We start from the raw sequence: 22,918 nt of genomic DNA on the forward strand, positions 1-22,918 counted from the left end.
TATTTAATAAGCAGTTTTAAAATTTTCACGCTTATATAGGTCCATAATGAATAGGTAAAAAGCATTTTAGTTAGCAAAAAAATATATAAAATTATCATGATCAAAACACAGTTTTATCAGTCTTTTTTCTCTCTTGTTCAAGTAACGGTAGGTTCTGATTTTTCATATATTACGATTAAGAATAATGTATGATATGGATTTCTAATTTTCAAAGACTTAAAATGCTCCTGAAGGGAGGAGTAACTAACTGCCTCTCCCTTTGGTAGGAAAATAGTTCAAACTCTAGTCACCAGTTACATTACACAAAACTATAAGAGTAGTAGAGGGAAAAAGTTCTCTATGTGTAAGCTGTCTCATGGCACTAAGTAATGTCCACATACTTTCTAGCTGAAGGTTGTCAAAACAGATTTTAAGATACTTCTTGAATAGAAACCTATCAACTTGGTGCATTCATTGAAAATTTAGAAAGCAGAAATTTCATAAATATTTCTAAACATACTCTTTTTATAGCAAGTTTTTAAAATATTTTAGTTTATTCACAGATGTTCCTGTAACCCACATAAAATAGTTTAATGAAGAAACAGTTTGCTGACCTGAGCCATGTCTTCTTTCAATTGCTATTTTTCAAATATGCTAGACTCTTGTTTATCCTTTTAAAGACATGTGCCATTTTAATAAATTACCTAAAACTATTATTCTTCATCTGCTATGCAAAGAAATCAGGAATCATTCCTCAGTCTCATATTCCCACATATTTTTATGAAGTATAAAAAGAAGGGAATTTCCTCAGAAATACACGACAGAAAGGCTTTCACAACAGTCTAATTTTAAAAAATAAAAATAACATCCAGATAGAATCTCTTAGCTGACACCATCATTACTGCAAAGTATGTGCATCAACCTAGAAAAAAGTCCGTAAGTAAAAAAACTGGGTATGTAACCAAGCACTGGTTTTTGTCTATTGAAAATACGCAACATTTGTAATTTATTTTCATTTTCTGTGGCGGAGTATAGTGTCCTATGCAAATACTGGTTTGGTGACCACTGTATAATGTAAAGATCGCCATCTATTGATCATAAGTAATTACTACATTTCAGTTCCTTGTGAGAATAGTACTTTAAAATCATTGAAGCAAGAAACATAATTCCTATCTACTCTCTGTATTTTCACACAAATCGTTCATTACTGTGGTTAACTAGGAAATACTTGTTTACTTTGCCCAAATTAATCTGGGAAAACTGCGTATAAGTATTTTTTAAAAATAAAAATCAGTTTTTGTAATATGCAAAAATTGACTTTCATAGTCCATATGCTCATTGTCAAAAGGTATAAACAAACAAACAAAAGTTACCGGAACCCAGAGATAAATACTAAAGAAGTTTTGGATGGTTTACATTCTGGAGGAAATTAAAGTCCCAGATAGAAAGGGATCCTAGATGAGCTCTCAGTACTCTTATTTTCCTCAATGATTTGTAACCCAAGTATTTAGAGAACTTACAGATGAGATTTGGTAAGTAACACTATATGCATTTTTAAAAAAAATCCTAGGGGATCCCTGGGTGGCGCAGCGGTTTGGCACCTGCCTTTGGCCCAGGGCGCGATCCTGGAGACCCAGGATCGAGTCCCACGTCGGGCTCCCGGTGCATGGAGTCTGCTTCTCCCTCTGCCTGTGTCTCTGCCTCTCTCTCTCTCTCTATGACTATCATAAATAAATTAAAAAGTAAAAATTAAAAAAATTTTTAAAAATAAAAAAATCCTAGAAAATGACAAAGAAAATAGAAGACTTGGAATAGGTAAACCTAGTACTGTTTTTCAAAGAAGAAAAAAAACTTCTAAACTGTAAACTAGTTTGAACTTAAGGTTACCTGGAAAAGAATCTAGAAGGTATTTTTAAAGCGTTGCCTGGTGAGAAAAGAACAGAATTGCCAAGACCTAGGAGTAAGTTCTCAAGAAACAAATCACACCCAGCTTAACACGTTTTTGGTAAATTGGGGGAAATGTTAATTTTAAGAAGTCATCAAAGAAAGACTCTTAATATCCCATTGAATTTAATAATGAAATGAGGTTATGATTATCAAATTTTTAGATTCATAATAAGTTGAATTTAACCAAAGGATACTGTTTTAAAGGATCAATTAGCGACTTGGATGAGGACTTCTATAGTTTGCTTCCTAAATTTGTGGCTTTCCTGAAGTGGGGCGGTATGGTATATATGTTCCATAAGCAGAACATCCTTCAAACATATATTAGGAGTCTAGAAAAATGGACCAAATGTAGTAGGGAAAAGAAAAAAAAATTAATATGGTTATGTGTAGTTTGGGTCAAATAATTTTATTCTTCTGGGACATATTTGGTGGTAGTGGTGGATAAAGTTAACAAAAATAAATATAAAAAAATTAGAGATTTTAGAAAAAAGTAAGACAATATAAGTTAGCCATGTCATATGACTCTTGAAATTATAAAGCAAGCAATAGTTTGATTCTAAACTTGTAAAATCTCACCTAGCATATTATAATTAATCCTTGGCATTAATATCTGACAATTATGTAGGTAATCCCAAGAAAATCAACTCAAAAATCATAGAACAGTTACGTTCTCTGGGTCAGAGGCATTTATATGAGTAATTGATTTCAGCTGGTAACAGGGGATAGTAGTTCCTTAACCGAAATCCACAGCTATGTTTTCTTTTTCCCCATTCTCCCTTAGTCTCCAGGTTTTAGTGATCCCTGCTCATGTTTATTTATATGCATATAATAAATAAACCCAGAAAGTGCTTATGAAGTACAATGTGCTACTCACTGTTGTAGATGTTGTTGATGCTTGCTTTATAACAGAGGCAAGGTTCTGTCATGGATTTACAGTCTAGTGGAGCAATAAAAAATAAAAAAGCAAATAATATAGTTTTATGCTATGAGGTTATTCTATAAAGAAATAATATAGGACAATATAAGTATAATGAGGGAAGGGGAGGAATGAAGTCATTAGACATCAGTTAGGAGAAAAGAAGATATTTGAGCTGTAACATGAATGACCTGAAGGAGTTAACTATGCAATTATGCAGAAGATAGGCTCTCTAGGCAGAGGAAATAGCAAGTGCAAAGGTCCTGAGATAGGATTCACTTTGCTATGTTTAACGAACTGAAAGAATCCACTATGACTGAAGCATAGTAAATGAAGAAGAGAGTGATAAAAGATTATGTGAAGTAGTTAGGAGCCAGATCATTTTTTGCCTTGTAAGTTGTGTTAAGAGATTTAGATTCTTATCCCAATTAATTAGAAAGCCCAATACAGGATTTTAATCATGAGAGTAACATCTGATATATATATTTTAAAAGATCTCTCTGAATATTATGTAAAATTGATTGTGGGGGAGAAATAATGAACACAGAAGATTAGTTATGTGTATTCCCTTAGCTTAGGCAAGAGATGATAGGAAGTTAGGCCAAGGAGGTACTGATGCAGAGGGAAGAAATATGATGGCTTTGTTTTAGAGGAACTGCTGACAAGAGTCTAGAAATATTGAGGGGTAGGGGTTGATGGATAAGGAAATACTGCTAAGAATCCATGAATTTGGTAGGAGTTAATTCAGTTGGTAAGAATCAGTCAAATTGGTAAAGGTCAGTTCAGCAAAAAGTTATTAGAACCAAGATGTAGAGGGTGAATGAGTTACAAAAAAAAGGAGATGCTTAACATCCAGATTTTAGAGGTACTGATGAACAAGTAAAAGTTATGAATTCTAGAGTGCATGGCTGAGATGTTCCAGGCCTGAAACTTTTTAGCCTTGGAGGAATTATCATTGAAGTGAAGAAGTCAAAGAATTTAGCAGTTAGATTATTCAGTGATTCAACATGACAACACTGAAGTCATCAAGAACAACTGTTGGAATGTAGGTGAAGAGGAAGACAGTGACTTGGGACCTGAAGTGCAAATAGTCGGTGAGGTAAAGGGAAGAAAAAGAGATGTGTATAGTGGTATAACCTGAGGAATGAGCCTTGAGGGATTTGGGATTTTGAATGATCTAAGATGACTGATGTTAGAAGCAATATTGAGGAAGGCATTATCTCTGTTTCCAAGTGTATAAATGTACAAGGTATGAGAGAAAAGGAACTTCTTTTTGAAGGGACTGCACAGAAGATGCAGAACAATAGAAGATACAATAGACTAACAAGATTTATGCAGGCTGAGAAGGATGGGTAATTGATCAGATTAGGAGATATATAAAACACTAAAGAAACAAGAATCCAGGAGTTGATGGATGACCCAAAGGGTTTGCACTTCTGATTGTGGCAGGTAAATGTATGGAGAGTGTGATTAGTTTGATCCTCATGATCTGTTAGAGGAAATTGGGCACTAGAATGTAAGCTCCACAGAGGCAGGAAATTAAAGTGAACAGTAGAATATGTGAGGATGCTTGGCATGAAGTGGAATCCAGATGTCATCATTGATTGAATGAGTAAATGCAGCAATTGAATGGGAGAACTCAGGATAATGTGTGATCCAGAAGATTTAGCTAGAGAGTGTGTGACCCTTCTTTTGTTCCCTAATGTTGGTAGCATACTCAGTGGAGCATAAGATGCCTTGGTGGGATTCTCAAGACACCTTACTTCTCCAAGGACTCACAGTGTGTGGCTGTTGCATAGTAGGCATTCAGTCAGATTCATGTGTATTTTCAAACAGGTAGCAGATTGATGCAGTGTTGCTTATTAAATATTACATCTTTTTTATTCTGAATCTACTAATACCTTTATCATTTATAATTTTTTATATGTTAGGAGTACATTAATGCTACAAAATGGCAGGCAGGTTTCTGCCCCATAGAGGAAGCTGTTTCTAACTATTTGAAATCAATAATGGGAACTATCAAGAAGTTGATGATGCAGAGTGAGAGGGGCTACAATTAGTGATTAGTACCTTACTGTTACTGAGGGATGTAGGCTTTTATCAGGGGATTGTTCCAAATTATTTTAAAATTGGTGTTACTTTTAAAATCTTTATATTATATTGGGTTTTTAGAATACATATTTTATATGCTCAATCTTATCTTCAGATCGTATAGAAAATTTTCTCTAGAGGCTCATTTGGTTACACACGCATCTGCCTTCAGCTCAGGTCATGATCTCAGGGTCCTGGGATCAAGCCCCTCATTGGGCTCCCTGCTCAGCAGGGAATTTGCTTCTCCTTCTCCTTTTGCACCCACCCCTTCCCACTTGTGTGCGCTCATGCTCTTTCTCTCTTTCTCTTTCTTTCTGTGTCTCAAATAAATTTTTTAAAAAGAAAATTTTCTCTGAAAAGATCAAGGAGTACTGTAGAGTTAACCTAAGGAGTTCATATAATACTAAGACAGGGGATTATTCAATAATAGTCCATTAGAGAAAGCAACAGTAGAGAAATATGTAAGAGTTAAGGCAGAATGTGAAAGGTGTAAATAAAATAGACTATGTATATATATTGATAAAGAGCAGACTCTTCCCCTAACACAAGTAATAAGTTCCATTTGCATCAGAGATCTCTCTTATTCTTTCTCTCTTTTCCTTTAGTAAAGTGGAAACCACCAAGAAAAATAATGAGTCAGTCTTTTATCTTTGCTCTCACAAAAAGTAAATATAATTTTGGGTGGTATTTTCATGTTTGGTCATTTACTTAATCTTCCCCATGTGTACGAAAGCAAGGATGCCCCTACTTGCTAAAATTTAAGTTCTCTATAAAGTGCCATCCATAATGTAGAATTATTAGCAGGCTTAAATAATCTTTTTAGGTTGCTGCGAGACAAAGGCTAATGAAATCAATTAATAAATTTAGCTTGTGACTAAGAGTGCCAGAAATTTCCAGCTGAAGTTTAGTTGATTTAATTTTCCAGAAGGGAAATCTCAGTTACAGGTGAATACACTCACCATTTTTATTGTCAAGAAGCCAGTGGAAGATACTCAGTTTTCCAAACTAGTGGTCTCCTTGACTAAAATGAATAGCTTTGCCAGTGAACCCTGAAAGCACAGAATGCAGGCGTGATCCTCGTATATTCAATTTTCTGCTTAGCAGTATTATTCTGTGAATATTTTCTTTGTGGAAGAGAGAAAATTCAAAGGACGATTGTCATTTTACTCCTTTACCTGGTATAAAATACATATTTTAATATATTGAATTTCTCCTCTCATTGCCATGTGGGGATATAATAAGTCACTCTCCTTGGTTATTTTGTGATATTTATAAAAAAAGTGAGGAGGCAATGAAATTTTTAGTTGGAAATTTGAAGGGTTTTTTTTTTTTGCTGCAAAAGAACGTTTCTGCATTCATTCGCACTTATTTTAAAGATTAGCCTTTGTGACAAATTTACATAGTTTACATATAATCTCAATATGGATGAGCCAGATTAGCATTTTGAAATTGTGTTACTAATGGAGAACTTCCACATCCCGCAATCAGGAATAGCCAGTAAAATGGTGCTAAAAACGCACAAGTGTGTAGAATTAAGGCATAGAAGACGGGAGAAAGGGAGTGGTCAGTTAGGTCTTATACCAAGACTAAGTAAAATGAGGGATGTACTCAAAAAGACAAACAGTATGATTCCACCTATATGAGATATTAAGGAAATAAAATTCATAGAATAGAAAGTAGGATGGGGTTGCCAGGGAGTGGGCAATGGGGAAAAAGAGGAGTTGCTTAATGGGTGCAGTTTAAGATTTGCAAGATAAGAAAGTTTCAGAGGTCTATTTCACAGCAGTGAATATACCTAATACTACTAAACCATACACTTAAAAGTGGTTAAGATGGCAAGTTTTATATGTGTTTTTTACCACAATAAAAAGAAAATGAGGACTGCAAATCATCACTTGAATTTAGCCACAAAGAGATCACTAGTGACTTTAGCAGGAATATGGTTTCATCAAAGTTGAAAGATGAGGCCCTCTAGAGCTGGCTGAAGAGCGACAGGCAGGTGAGGAAACACAGTATTTCTAGAGTAAAACTATTATTCCCTTTGGCTGTTAGTGGGGATAGGAAAATAGAAAGGGAAGGCAGTTTTTATTTTGTTTTATATTTTTGGTGTTTTTTTTTTTAAGAGAAACTATACTATAGTATTTTTTAATGAGAACTCAGAGCACGCAACGGAGAAGGTGAAGTAGAAAACGCAAAGGAGATAGATCAGTTGAGGCCCCAGAGGAAAAGGGAGGAGATGCAGCCCACAGCATAAGAATCTTGCTTTTTTTTTTTTTTTTTTTTTTTTTTGACAGTTGTCAGGCCTGAGGCATAGAAAAGAGAGTTCCATTCCCTGTTCCTATTGTATGGCAAATTGTTAGATGAGCAACCTCACACCTGCTTTGCCTGGTCAGATTGCTAGCATGGATCCCTTTGGAAAGCGTAGAAAGACATAATTGCTGAGAAAGATAATATACAAATAGCTCTTTGTTCATTTTTTCCTGAGAAAAGCAGGCCAAAAGGCTGCAAGCTCAACTCTCCAGACATATCTGGGAAGGATAAAGTCTTCATACCTCTCTCTGGTAAGAAATAAACACTCACTTAAGTTAACAGAGAAAGCACAAAGTTTGGCTGCTGCAGAGGTGCTATTAATTAGAGCTTCTTACAATCCTAAAAGGAATAAATATTAGGGAATTACAGAATTAGATTAGATATTGATGTCTGTTCTGTATTAAATGAAATAGTTTAAAATTTTCTTAAGTCTAGTATTTTTAGAGGTTGGCTAATAAGCAAAGGGATAGGTAATCAGTGTGTGTAACACATGGGAAACATGCCAAATGCATTTGTTTGGAAACGTGGAAATCTGGCTTTAGAAGGTATTTTATGAGTTATGTGAACTTTATTTCCAAGTGGCACTCATTTTTCCAATCAACAAAGTGCATGGAGGTATTGGAAGACTGAACTCCAGCTTACTCCCTTTTCCTACCTGTCCTCATAATATGTTTAGTATGTAGACATTAATAATTCTGTATAACTAAATTTTCTTTTTTTCCAGAATACTGATAAATATGTTGTAAAAGACATTTTTAAAGGTATTTTTGGAGGTCTAGTAATTTCTTAGAGGTTGATGATGTGTCCCTTCTTGCTTAGGCAGTAATATAGAACCTGTTTAACCTGAATTGCTATAGTCTGTAGAAGGTACAAATATTTTCTAAGAAATATATGTATATTGTGAGTGTTCTGTATTTGAAAACAATGTTTCATTCATGCATTTATCCAACAAATATTTATTATTCACTTTATGGTAAGCACTTTGTTACACCTCATTTGTACCAGGAAATGTCATGGTCTCTGACCTCCGGGAGCTTCTAATTTAGTTGAGGGAGTCCAGATTTAAACAACTAACCACACAAACTATTTGATTACATTAATGACAAATAAGTTATGTGAAGGTACAGAGTACTTTGAAAGAATATGATATGTGCAGCCTAGGGTGATTTGGGGAATTGGGGAGGCCTCCCGTTTAAACTGAAGGCAGGGACACCTCAGGGTGGCTCAGTGGTTGAGTGTCTGTCTTTGGCTCAGGTTGTGATCCTGGGGTCCTGGGATTGAGTTTAAGATTTGCAAGATAAGATTTGCAGTTTAAGATTTGCATCGGGCTCTCTGTAGGAAGCCTGCTTCTCCCTCTGCCTATGTCTCTGCCTCAAGGAGAGAAGGACACTTAGGAATTAGAATTAGCCCAATGAAGGTATTTGGTAGAGATGTAGGCATACAAAATGAGAGAAGCAGACTATGCAGAGGTCTTGAGATGGGAAGAAACTTGGCCTGTTCAGGAAGAGATGGAAAACCAGATGGACTGAGCAAGCCAGAGAGAAAGAAGAGTTCCATAAGAAAAAGCCGGAGAGTAGGGAACCCAGGACCACAGTTGTCCTTAAAGCAGTGCTGGAAGTCTCAACAACAAGATCAGATTTGTATTAAAGTTTACTCTGGTGGCTGTGTGTAGAGGTTTTTCTCAAGACAGGGGTCAGCAAACTTTTTTTGTAAGGATCTAGATAGTAAATATGTTAGGTTTTGTGAGCCATAAGACCTGTCACAACTACTCATCTCTATGTGTGGTCTGAAAATAGCCATAAGACATGTGTAAATGAACAAACCTGGTTGTGTTCCAAAAAGCTTGATTTAAAAGTTATTAAAACTTTATGGCTGAAATTTGAATTTCATATAATTTTCATGTGTCATGAAATATTATTCTTCTTTTCATTGTTAAGAAAACCATTTAAAACTGCTCTTAGTTCATAGGCCATACAAAACCAAATCGTGGGCTAAATTTGACCTGATGGTTAGGGTTTGCTGACCCCTGTTATAGGACTTACAGTTCTTATTCTTTTAACATTTTCTACTCTACCTCTTAAATGATATCTTAATTCTACCATGACAGTTTTCTTAAGTTGTCTGCCTTTTTTTTTTTTTCAATACTTTGGTAAAGGTATGATCGGTGCTAAATAAGAAATGGGAATATGACTTCTACTTTTCTGTTTCTTTATCTTAGTGTTACATTGTCTATTCTGAAAATCAGTATAACATGACTGATATATTTTATTTTTATCTTCAGAGTTTTGTTTTGTTTTGTTTTGTTTTAATAGCGGGCAATTTTGTATTTCTCCTATTTACTTTTTCTTCCCAAAGTGTTATACTTGGTGCTTTCTTCTTTCAAAACTCACGCTAAATTTTTCAAATTTTTTCACCTGGTGATAGTTCTAAAATTTAATTTTGGCATTCAGAAGAAAAAATAGTACAGACATCAGAGAAACAAAGTAAAAAGTAAAGCAACACAATTGCATGTAAACATTTGTTGTGGGACTGGATAAAATACTTTGTTTACATCAAGATAAACAACATCCATATTATTTCAGATCCACAAACACAGCATTCTGACTTGAAAGGAGATTTTTAGTTGCTTTCTGGCAGATCACTATTCAGACAGCTGCCCCACAAGATGTTGGAAAGCATTATGTAGTGGAAGTAACACAGGCAGACCAGGCTCACATTCCATCTGACTCTTTCTAGGTGTATGATATTTGGACAGGTGAATTAATTTCTTAGAGCCTAACTTCCTGTAGCATGCAAAATACATAGTCCTTTGTATTGGACTATGCATGTGGAAATTTTCATCCACCTTTCTTCCCTCACATGAAGGTAGCCATGTTACAAAATTGGGGGAGGGGATAGCTTATATTTGGTGGTAGTGAGGGTATTGGTTTTGGTTTTAACCTTACTGTAATTATGAAGTAAAAAAAACAACAAAAAAACCCCAAAAAACTAGAGTATTTCCCAAAAGTAAACAGTGTACACCTAAAAGGGAGCATAGATGATAAATGTCTGTACTTTTCATTAATATTTCCTTTGCCTTGTTTATTTTGCCTCTGAAAACTTAGGTTTGACAGTTCTCTGGAAGACCTACCTAAGAGTGGACCTCACCCACCTGCAACTTCTCAGGTTTTACATTTTGGTAGCCAAGTAGCCACACTTTCTAAAGTAACTACGTGTTCTAGGTAGAGTTTTTTCCTTCTTGGTATGTCGAAATTGTAACGCCAGTGGTGAAATTAAATACTAAAACTGTTTGACTAAAAAGGAACAAATGATCATAGATTAAGAACTGACATCATTAATATGTAGACAAGAAACTTTGGCACTCAGCTGTGGAACACCGCTTTACACTGCTTTTATATATTTCTATCTCTCTCTCTCTCTTTTTGTTCAGATTCAGAGTTCTAATATAACGTCAGGAAATCCATGCCTTCTCTTTATTCACTGTGATTTGGAAAATCAACTTTCTTGAGTTTGTTGTAAGTCTACTTTACTGAGTTAGAGCATTCACCCCAAAAAAAGGAGTGATAGAGATCATACATTCCAAGTCCCTACACGTATTCTAAAAATATTCAGGTTACTTAAAAGATTTTGCAGGACTCCACTGATGCTACGTCCTTTTATGCTATTATTTGTGATACAATATAAGTTAATAAATTCACACAGTTTCCTTTTCTTTTTATAGGAGAAAGACAATTTAGCTGATTTATTTTTAGCTGACTTTTTTATAGTCTTAAGTTTCTATTTATTATTCACCATTACTTCCTCAAATAGTAGCCATTGCTTGAAAGGTGCAGAGTAATTAAGGAATTCGAAGTTGAATCCCTTGGTAACTTTATTCTTCCATATTGCATGGCACTCATATTGCCCTGCTCTGCCACTGATAACATCTTTCTTTTCTCTTTCCAGCCCTATTCTTTCTTTTCTAGCCATTCACAATGGTTACTAAAACATAGCCATACAGTTCAATTAAATTTTAGGCTTACAAAAAAAAACTATACTTATTTCTGTATGAGTTTTAAAAATGGCTTGCCACTGTTTCTTTAATATGCTTTCTAATGGTTTGTAAAATTATAGCCAAAGGAACTAGAAATAACAATTTATCAAATTCTTCTGAGAAGGAGAAAAGACTTATGTTCATACTCACAATTTCAGACATCCGAGTTCTCATTAACCTGGGTTGATTTTGGCACATAATTACTTTGTGTTGGAGGTGACCACAGTCACAAATTATGAAAAAAAAAATGGTCATAGAATGGTAAGGATGCTTATTAATAACTTATATGCATAAATGAGAAGAAACTATAGGTTTCATGCTGTACATTTTAGATTTTATTTTAACTTAATAAAAAAATTTCTCAAATTCAAGTTGGTAATTAACTTGAAAATCCTTACACTCCTAATGATGGAATGTTAATTCCTGTCCAGGTGTTTGACCTTTTCTAAAAGACCAAAGGAAAATATTTATTATTTTAAGTCATAAGAGTTCTGAAAATAGAATTTCATTTTTTGAGCATTTTTTAAGTCTTTATAGAGCTAACTGAAAATAGAAGTGTAGAATATCAGCAGAGAGGGTGTTTTAGTTACAGTCAGTTTAATTGCTGTTTACTTTAAAGGTGCTTTCCTTCCCCACGTAGATTTATTCTCAATATTTTAAAGTTATTTCTTGTTCTTTTTAATATGTATTGCTGCTTCTGCATAGGCAGTTGGTTGTACCTGCTTCTCCTGAAAGCACAAGTTTCATTAAAATGTCAGGCTCTGGATGTATATCATCTCTAAGGTAAAGCTCTTTATGTAGATGGAGTCTTTTTAGAAAAATCGACATAACCTTCCTTTCTCTGATTACAGAAATTCAAACTTCATGTTTAGATTTATTTTCTACTTAGATGCAGACAAATCAATCTTCACATGTGTGTTACATATTATTGATTTCACTTTAAATAGGATTAGAGACTGAAGTTAAATACATTCAAAAGCCTTTATGTCTCAAAAATAAGTTTTATGGAGGATTATATATCAAATTTCAATCTCTGAGAGAAATCTTAGCAACAGTAAATAAACGACCTGAACTCTTATTATACTTCTGTATCATACCTTTATAATGTCTAAATATTAATACAAGATGGCTACTATCTTATCTGTATTACGCTACCTCTTCTCACTTTGCTTTTTGTTCCTTTCCTCTTTTTTTTCTTTCCCTTTGTATCAATTTAAGCAGCTCCACAAGAAATGTGGTGACAAGTTCTTTGGAAGGTTTTCGAAACTTTTCTACCTTCTCTTCTGCTAGATATAGTGCTGCAGTTCTTAGCAGTGCAGCTGCTACTGTGTCTGCTGTTCTTGCTGCGAAAACCAGGTAGAACTTTACGTACAATGTGTGTCTTGTGTGATTCCAACACTTCTCACTGTCTTACAAGTCCCCTCAAGGCAAGCATAACCATGTGAAAGAGTCACAGATCTATATGAGATCCTGATTGTGCTGTGGACATTTTACCTAAGTTGTTGACATATCCCACAATATTTATTACTGGTTTTTCTTTAAATCATCCTTTCATCTGTTTCCATTACTACCATTTATCCATGATACTACTCGGTTACATGGATTATTGCATGTTGTGTACTTATTGAGTTTTGGGGTTTTATCATTTTTAGTTTTTATATCTGAAACAGAATCAACTATCAATAGATATTTTAAGTTCCTATTGGTATTTTCTTCTCTCACAAACTGATTGTATTTGAGGGTAATCTAAAGTCTAACTATATCCCTACCCAAAAAAGAATAATAACTTTTTATTTTTGTGAGATTTTGTTTCTACATAATTTTTGGTAGTCTTTATAAAGCTTTATATACTTTCTAAAATATTGTCTTGACCAATTTTGGTGAAAATTTAGTCATTCTAAATGAGTAAAATAATGAGTCATTAATGAGTAAAATAGTAGAATACTCAGACCTTCTTTTATTCTCTTTCTACTGCTTTGTTCTTCCTGCTTGTCTATAAAGTCTCTGTCTCATCTATCTCTGTCTCTTTCTGGAAATGTTTCAAATCATAGACTGTAAAAACAACTTTCTGCTATTGGTCATGTGATTTTTCGATTTAAAACTCTTTCTAAATGCTCACCAGGCTCTCCAGTCCTGATAAATATCACTTACTCCTGGATGCACTTTGCATCAGTCCTGTTTCCAAGCCTTTAGCTTTTTCGTACCTCCAGTCCTCGAGGAAGTCAACTGGCTCTATCCATGTTAAAAAAATAAGGTACTGTGGGAGCAGATACCATAGTGGTGTTTTGCTGTAAATGATACTGCTTTCTGTGACACCTTACCACCATATTAACCCAGATGAGAAAGTCCTAGAGTGGATTTGTGTTCAGTTTTAAATTAACTGTAAATTCCATGCAATGCTAATACTCAAGCATGTTATTTTATATGATCATTAACTCCCCCTTTTAACCCTTTGTGATATCTTTTATTAGCACACTTGATGTTTAATATGAAATTATGAGTAATTGTGCAAGTACTTAAATTATAGTAAAACTGTTTCATTGCATGGATGGTAGCTATACTAGAAGAGTCAAATATTTAGTAAGACATACCATTATACCTTCTGAAAAATGAAAAAGAATAATAAAATAATTTGTTTTGATTGGCTACTACTATCTTATAGTTCTCAAATATGAGGGTTTTACCTGGGCAAACAACTTAATTTTCACCATATGAGGGAAATTTTGAAACAAAATTAATTTTTCTCCTAAAGTTAACAAATATGCCAAAAATTATTAGGCATAATATAAAAATAAAAATATCCCAACTGTTCATGAAAGGTATAATCTTAATGAAATAACTGTTTAAAGTCATTTCTGGTGGCGCCTGGGTGACTCAGTGGTTGAACGTCTGCTTTCAGCTCACAACGTGATCCTGGGATCCTTGGATTGAGTCCCACATCGGGCTCCCTGCATGGAACCTGCTTCTCCTTCTACCTCTGTCTCTCTTTCTCTGTGTCTCTCATGAATAAATAAATGAAATCTTAAAAAAAGATAAAAATAAAATCATTTCTGATGGAACATAAAATTAATGGCAGAGTGTATAACTATAATTAGACTATAATTAGTGAAAGCCTGATATGACATAGGCTATCTCTTGATCACGTGTTTATCTTCTATCCACTGATATGGAACTTTTCAATATACTTAAGTTATAATTCTGAGTAATTTTTAAAGGAAATGTTTAAACAGAAAAAGAGATCAGAATACATTTTTCTCTAAGGAAAAAACACTCAAAATCATTTTATAAAAAGTCATTTTATATTTGTGGAATTGTGAGTGTTAATTGAGCCGAAATCTTTCATCATCAGAGCGAAGTCTATACAGAGACAGGTTACTGACCACATTTGGAAAAAAAAATCTCTTTGAGGACCTAATGCAATACTTACATCTTCTCTCTAGTATCTATTTCATTTTTTAAAAAACTTTAAATGGCCAGTGGTGTGTTTTGATGGATATCAAATGGAGATAGGATAGGAACAAATGTAAATAGGATGGAGAAAAATACTAGTTGTTTGAGACTACCCCATCTCTGTTAGTGGCACGCTCTTATTATATTCCAGTAAGCTATTTTGTACTCAGTATTTAATAAAAAAAGAGCAACATTAAAATTCTCACAAACCTTGCTTGATTGGAGAATTTTAATGTTTGTCATTTATCATTGTAAAACCAGGGACAATTTTACATTTTTGTACACAACCCTTACATGCAGAGCAGTCTGTCTTTAAGTAGAGATAAATTACTCTGAAAAAAAAAATGAATCCTAGAGAGTGTTTCCTTCAAATCAAATGTTTTGTTGTTTAAATAAACTTCTGGTTTTTTAAAAAAAGCATGCATGCTGTTGTGGACTGATTGACCTTATGCATGGACCTGCTTATAGAATAGATATTAGTAGCCATTATCGTTACTTTTATTAATAAGAGTAGGCCCAAACTAAATATATTTTGGTATTTGGGAAAGGGAAGTGATTTTCAACAGGGTAAGTGAATTGGCATTCTGGAAAGCAGGGATGCTGGATTTTCTGAGGAGACCTTGCTAAACACAAGTGATAAGGGTACCAAAAAGAGTAGTTGGGACAATGTCAAATATTTTATCTCTGATCTTTGTTTTTGTAAGACAGTAAGCTTTAAAATTATATTATAGTGTAATACCAAACTTGTTTCTTTCCATTTATTATATTTAGCATTTTGAATTTTGGTACAGAATGTCTAAGTTAAAGAATTTTGCTTAGGGGGACACTTGGGTGGCTCAGTGATTGAGCATCTGCATTTGGCTCAGGTCGTGATCCTGGGGTCCTGGGATTGAGTTCCTCATCGGGTTCCCCACAGGGAGTCTGCTTCTCCCTCTGCCTATGTCTCTGCCTCTCTCTGTGTATCTCCCATGAATAAATAAATAAAATCTTAAGAAAAAAATTGAAATTTCTTTTCATTGAAGTAATCTCAGCCTAACCAGTATATTATTAAGGGCCATTTATTTTACTGGTCATTAATTAGTAACCTGTCTTTTCTGATCTACTCCTCCAGCTGTTGGTCTCAATTATTGAAGGACTTGCGTTTCTGTGCCTGGAATTATTTAAGCAAGCAGTACTTTGATTTCTGTTCAAAAGTTAGCAGGATGTATTATTCTTATTGTTGTTATAACAATTATTATTATTATGCTTTACCTGAGAGAAATTGCTATAGTAATTATATCATTCCAAAGTGCAGATTTTATTATTTGAGCCAACTAAAATTATTTTTTTTGAAATGACAACATATGACAAATGACAGGATGTAATAATAAAAAGCTTTGTGATCTTCTAAATCAACCTGGAATCAGCACAGATAAGGCCTCCTGTTAAGCAAGTAGAGTAACTCTGAGTGAGTGAGGACAATGGCAGTCTTGTCTCTTGTTTTCCTGTACTGTGAACACAGAACACTAAATGTTCTATTAAGCTGGGGATGTTGTCTCTTACTTAACCATTATGTGGCCAATGCATAGCACAATGTCTACCATGCAGTAGTTCCTCAAATATTCGTTCAATGAATGAGTGACTGAGAGTATGTGAGTGAAAAGAGTGGTAAGATGTCAGGAAAACTTAGTTCACAAAATACCAGAAAGTGAAAAAGAAAAGGAAAAAATATCTCTATCATTTCATAGGGATTATCAGGGATTCTCTAATAATTAGTTGTTTAAATGATTTTTCTGAAACATTGAAATAGACAAGAATAGGAAGAAGAAATTAGCTTATTATTTGAAAGGGTTGGCTGCATTGTTCCAATAGCCTAATTTCTCATGATAGACCTTTTAAGACAATTTTCAAAGTACTAGACAAATATAATCTCCTTTCTTTTCTGTTTTTGTTTTTGTTTTTGTTCATTTCAAAAAGGCAGTCCCTCAGTTGTGGTTTTCAAGTTTTACTTTTTTAAAAATATTGTTTAATTAATATCTTTGTTTTCCTTTAGAGATTTAATAGATTGAGGAAAGAGAGGATCATTGCTAAGTTAGGTTACTACCACTTCACCAAAAATGTTTCCTTTTTTTCTTTCTAGCCACACCCAGGAGACTTCTCAGCAGTTGGCGCCATCAGTAGCATCAGCACGGAGCATGCCTGAGAGGCGGGAGAACCCAGCCACCACCAGACCAGGGGTGGCTGGTCTCACAACTGCTGCCGCCTTCAAGCCCCCAGGATCTCCCAACGTTATCAAGTCACCAAGCTGGCAACAGCCAAACCAAGCAGGTATGCCAAGGCAATCTCTTGCTTTTTGTTTTTCTTAAGTGTACTTATGAAAATGTCTTCAAGGATGTTTGATAGAATTCACTGGTGAAACCCATTCTTAACCATCTAAGTAAGCTTTAAAAAGGTCTGCAAGAAAAAAATAAAATAAAAAATAAAAAGGTCTGCAAAGAACAGCTATAGCTATTTTTCTCTGAAGTATCTCATAAGCATTCTGTGTGTATGTTTGATACAATTGCCATTTGCTATCCATAATTAAAGAATTGGGAATTTCTTTGTTTCCCAGATCATTCAAGAAGCATGTGTGAATTGTAAACTTGGGGTCTTATTAATGAACTATATTGTTGGAAGATTAGCCTTGAAAATACCTTTTAGTTTTGATAATATATACAAAATAACAACAGAAGCATTTATTGTCATCAATTACTGAAGAAAGAATCTTTGACTTCTTATCCTCTGAAGATTTATGAGGCAGAAGTGGAAGAAGGTTACAGTACCAGAAAGAACATATTTATTCTGTTTTGTTTTATTTAAGTATAATTGACGTAAAATATTAGTTTCAGCTCTATAACATAGTATTTTGACAATTCTGTACAATACTATGCTCACCACATCAAATGTAGTTGCCATCTGTCACCATACAACATTATTATATTATTGACTATATATTCCCTATGCTGTACTTTTCATCCTTGTGACTTACTTATTTTATAACTGGAAGTTTATACCACTTAATCCCTTTTACCTATTTTACCCATCCCACTGGCCCTTTACCCTCTGGCAACCACCACTTAGTTCTCTGTACTTAACGATTCTGTTTGTTTTACTTATTTGTTTATTCATCTGTGTTGTTTTTTAGATTCCACATATAAATTAAATCATCTGGTATTTGTCTTTCTCTGACTTATTTTACTTAGCCTAATACCCTCTAGGTCCATCCATGTTGTCCACCAAAGGAATGATCTCATTCTTTGTTATGGCTGAGTAATATTCCCTTGTATATTTATACCACAACTTCTTTATCCATTCATCTGTCAGTGGACAATTGGGTTGCTTCACTTACTTAGCTATTTGTAAATAATGCTACAATAAATATAGGGATTGCATATATTTTGTTGAATTAGTATTTCTGGGTTTTTTATTTGGGTAAATACCTAGTAGTGGAATTATTAGATCCTATTACATTTCCAATTTTAAGTTTTTGAGGAATTTCTATACTCTTTTCCACAGCAGTTACACCAAATTATATTCCCGCTACGATTCCCACTAATAGTGCACAAGAGTTCCCTTTTCTCCAACACTTTATTATTTTTATATTATTTTTTATTTATTTATAATCTTTGCCAACACTTATTATTTCGTCTTTTAATTTTAGCCATTCTGACAAGTAGAAGGTGATATCTCATTGTGGTTTTGATTTGCATTTGCCTGATAATTAGTGATGTTGAGCATCCTTTCATGTTTCTGTTGGCCATCGATATGTCTTCCTTGGAAAAATGTTTATTCAGATCCTCTGCCCATTTTTTAATCAGATGATTTGGAGGTTTTGGATGTTGCCTTAATCCTATTCACCTATTTCACCCATCCTGCCACCTCCTAGTCTGGCAACCACCAATATAAGTTCTTTATATTTTGGATATTAACCTCTTACCAGATATATCATTTGCAAGTATCTTCTCCCATTCAGTAGGTTACCTTTTTATTTTGTTAACGAATTCTTTCTTTGATTTTGCAGTAGTCCCAATAGTTTATTTTTGCTTTTGTTTTCCTTGCCTGAGAAAACATATTTAGGAATATGTTACTAAGGCCAGTGTCAAATAGATTACTGCATATGTTTTTTAAGGAGTTTAATTATGGTTTCAGGTCTCAAAGCTGGCCTTAAATTCATTTTTAGCTTATTTTTGTGTGTGATGTAAGAACGTGGTCCCATTTCATTATTTTGCATTTAATTGTCCAGTTTTTCCAGGAACATTTATTGAAGAGACTATCTTTTTTCCCTATTGGAATGTTCTTGCCTTCTCTGTCATAGATTAATTGACCATGTAAGCATGGATTTATTTCTGGGTTCTGTATCCTGTTCTATTGATCTATGTTTCTGTGTTTGTGCCAGTAGCATACTGTTTTAAGTACTGTAGCTTTTTTGTATAGTTTAAAATCTGGGACTGTGATACCTCCAGCTTTGTTCTTTTTTCTCAAGATTGCTCTGTTTATTTAGGGTCTTTTATGGCTCCATACAAATTTTAGGATTGTTTGTTCTAGTTTTGTGAAAAATGCTATTGGCATTTTAATAGGGATTGCATGGAATCTGTTGATTGCTTTGGGTAGTAGGGATATTTTAACAATATTCTTCCAATCCATGAGCATGGAATACCTTTCCACTTATTTGTGCCATCTTCAATTTCTTTCATCAATGTTTTATAATTTTTCAGAGTATGGGTCTTTCACCTCCTTTGTTTTTTCCTAGGTATTTATTGTTTTTGGTGCAATTGTAAATGGGATTATTTTCTTTATTTCTCTTTCTGGTAGTTTGTTAGTGTATAAAAATGCAACAGATTTTTGTGCATTGATTTTGTATACTGCAACTTAACTAAATTTATTAGTTCGGAGAGCTTTTTGGTGGAGTCGTTAGGGTTTTCTACATATATTATCATGTCATCTACAAATAGTGAGTTTTACTTCTTCCTTACCTATTTGGATGCCTTTTATCTCTTTTTTCTTGTCTAATTGCTGTGATCAGGACTATGTACTGTGTTGAATCAAAAGGGAAAAAAGGGAAAAGGAAGCTTTTAGGGAAAAAGCTGTCAGCTTTTCATCATTGAATATGATGTTAGCTGTGGGTTTGTCATATGTAGCCTTTATTATGTTGAGGTATGTTCCCTATAAACCTACTTTGTTGAGAGTTTTTATCATGAACAGATGTTGAATTTTGTTAGATGCTTTTCCTGCATCTAATGAGATGATCCTATATGGTTTTTATCCCTCATTTTGTAATAGAGAATATTTGAATAGTAAGATGAAACAACTTGAGCTCAATATGGAAACCTGAGTTTTCATTCACTTCTACAGATAAATAGCTTTAGGTAAAGTCACTTAACTTTTGACCCTCTGTTTTCTGATCTGTAAAGTAAAGACAGATTAATTGATCCTCCTGTTTCTCCCAACATGAAATAAGGTGATGGTTATAGGACTAAAGGACTTCTCTTAACAAGAAGATGGGACTGTATACTTAAGTGTTTCCAGTCTCATCCTCAGCTTTCATCTCTTCTCACTCTTTACACTCCCTGATCTGTCATCCAGAGACCTTGTACAGCCTCGCCACTGGTAATTTAGAGTCCTCTCTGTCCTGAACTCCATATCCTCAACACCGTTGACCTACTTGCTGTTTTCCAAGTGGCACCCCAACTACAGCATGTCCAAAAATACTATTACGTATCTCTGGGAATGGTACATCCATCCAGTCACCAAATCTCCAGCGTAAGCTTGAGAACCTCCCACCTCTACCCTTATGTTCTCACAGTAACTAATATCTAATGATTTCACTTCTGTGCATTTCTCAAGTTTCTTTTCTCTGTGGTCAGAGCCATTTCCTTGGTTCAGGCCTTTGTCATTATAAACAACTTCTAAGTAATTTTCACTGTCTCCTCACCCCCTATCAATCTGTCCTACTCACTGCAGCAAGTATCTTTCTAAAACTCTTAATTTGCCCATTTGACTCTCCTGCTGCAGATGCTTTACTGTATTTCTTCATTCCCTAACTTCTCATTGAAGTCTGTTTTCACTCTGGCTCTCACTAACTTCTCAATGTCATCTCCCACTAATTCCAAATTGTAATCTGTGGCATAACCTTATTAAAGCATCTTAAATTACTGAGACATGCCATGTTACTTGGCTTTAGAATGTTCTGGTCCTTCTTCATAGAATGCGCCTTTTTTTTTTCTTACCTTGACCGCTATAGAATTCTAGTCTTTTCCCATCAGTGTTGGGATATTGATTGAATACACGAGGGACTACTTTTAAATATATGTATATATATATTATATTTAAATATATATGTAATATATATTTATTTCAAGAATTGCTTTAAGGATTGATCATTTATTAGTATTTAAGAATTTTTATAGTTGTTAGAGTGGATATTTAGTTAATTTAATTTAGGAATCCATCTTTTGCTTTGCATTATCCATAGTATTTAAATATAATAGACACTAAACAATTTTATTATTAATAAGTTATCTTTAGAAAAATACTAATTATTTACAGTTAAAATTATTTCATAGTGTCATTTTGAATAGTTTTGAATTACCATTATGTGTTACTAATTTTACAGAGAAACTAAAATTTTTTTGGGGGGGTCGAGAGATAAGCCATTGCATATGACCTAGACTATTTTAAAGACTACTTTGTCACTTTAGAAAATTTAAAATATTTTTTTATTTTTTAAAGATTTTATTTATTCATAGAGACACAGAGAGAGGAGAGAGAGAGAGAGAGAGAGAGAGAGGCAGAGACACAGGCAGAGGGGGAAGCAGGCTTCATGCAGGGAGCCTGATGTGGGACTTGATCCCGGACCCTGGGATCACGCCCTGGGCCGGAGGCAGGCGCTCAACTGCTGAACCACCCAGGCATCCCAGCTTAAAATATTTAGACTAATATCTTAAGCTTCTGAAATTTCTGGACTGTTAACTTAGCAAGACCTGTTTTCTTGGGAGAAAATGTCAATGGATCAGCCCCCTAGGTTTTTAGTTGTTTTCCATTTACTTGAAGCTTATCTATGATGGTGGAGATTGGCTCTAATTATTTTGTATATGCATATAGACTATAGAAAGTAACTTTAAGAAAAATCTCCTTTGGTGTAGTAATTGAAAAGGAATAGGAGAATGTTTTTTAAAAGTAAGGGAAAAACTATCTGAGGTAGAAACTGATGGGAGGACATTAAGGATGTGCGCTGCAGAGGGCAGAAAGTCTATGTATTGCTTTTGGAAATTCAGAAACTATGGTCAAAATACCACTCTGTTAAAATGAGAAGAAAAAAATGGAGGCAGAATTCCTGGAGAATACACTACAGCAAAATTACCACAAGAGGGCAACAGAATCCTGTCTTCTTTAAATGTATTTTGTTATTATCAAAGCAATCAACACAACTATAATCGTGATTCATATGGTTAATATTTAAAATATTATACTTTTTACAGAAAATATAAGTGAATTTAATTTGAACAAAACTATAAGAGTATAAACCATTGCACATTAAATGACATTATAAAGCATTAATACCATAAAAAATGTTTTGCCATTGTGAATCATTGTTGAATTACATCATCATGCTTAGCTCAAATTAGAAAATATTTGCAAGGGCACCTGGGTGGCTCAGTTGCTTAAGCGTCTGCCTCTGGCTCAAGTCATGATACCAGGGTCCTGAGCTCAAGCCCTACACTGGGCTCTGTTCTGCCGAAGGTCTGCTTCTCCCTCTCCCTCTGCTTGCCACTCTGCCTACTTTAAAAAAAGAAGAAGATATTTGCAGAACTTCTGTTTATTTTGCTCTAGGTGTGCTACAAACGCATTTAGTGTGTATTATATAATGTAAAAGTTACTTATTTTACACCATTTTGTAAGAATTGTAAAATAAATAGAAAATCCCCAGCCATGGGAAATATTTTGTTCTACTCTACCTTTAGTGTACCATATTTAAAAACAAAATGAAACAAAAACATCTCAGAATCTACTCTTCCACTTTGATATGTAGTTTTAAGAGTTTCCTAATGCAAATAAAAGGATTTTTTGATTTAGAAGGGGATGGCTGTCTCATTACGAGTTTTTAGGCTCTTCACAATTCACCTGTGAAACTACAGTGCCAGAGCAGGAGAGGTAAAAACTAGAAAGGCTAGTTG

The 22,918-nt window shown here is 34.3% G+C and overlaps 1 protein-coding gene across 16 annotated transcripts in view; it reads left to right on the plus strand.

The window, feature by feature from the left end:
- The window catches only part of PDLIM5 (PDZ and LIM domain 5), a 212,149-nt gene that overhangs the window by 145,363 nt on the left and 43,868 nt on the right, over positions 1 to 22,918 (plus strand). For 11 of the 16 annotated variants that reach the window (XM_041758591.1, XM_041758595.1, XM_041758596.1 and 8 more), the window contains 4 exons: positions 10,348 to 10,464; positions 12,495 to 12,632; positions 13,399 to 13,530; positions 16,846 to 17,033. In XM_041758591.1, coding sequence (XP_041614525.1) covers positions 10,348 to 10,464; positions 12,495 to 12,632; positions 13,399 to 13,530; positions 16,846 to 17,033 — 575 coding nt within the window. The remainder of the gene's footprint in view (positions 1 to 10,347; positions 10,465 to 12,494; positions 12,633 to 13,398; positions 13,531 to 16,845; positions 17,034 to 22,918) is intronic. The other 5 variants (XM_041758599.1, XM_041758601.1, XM_041758602.1 and 2 more) reach the window with 2 other exon arrangements.

Source organism: Vulpes lagopus, chromosome 6 (genome assembly GCF_018345385.1).
Source record: "Vulpes lagopus strain Blue_001 chromosome 6, ASM1834538v1, whole genome shotgun sequence".
In the NCBI taxonomy this organism is placed as follows: domain Eukaryota; kingdom Metazoa; phylum Chordata; class Mammalia; order Carnivora; family Canidae; genus Vulpes; species Vulpes lagopus.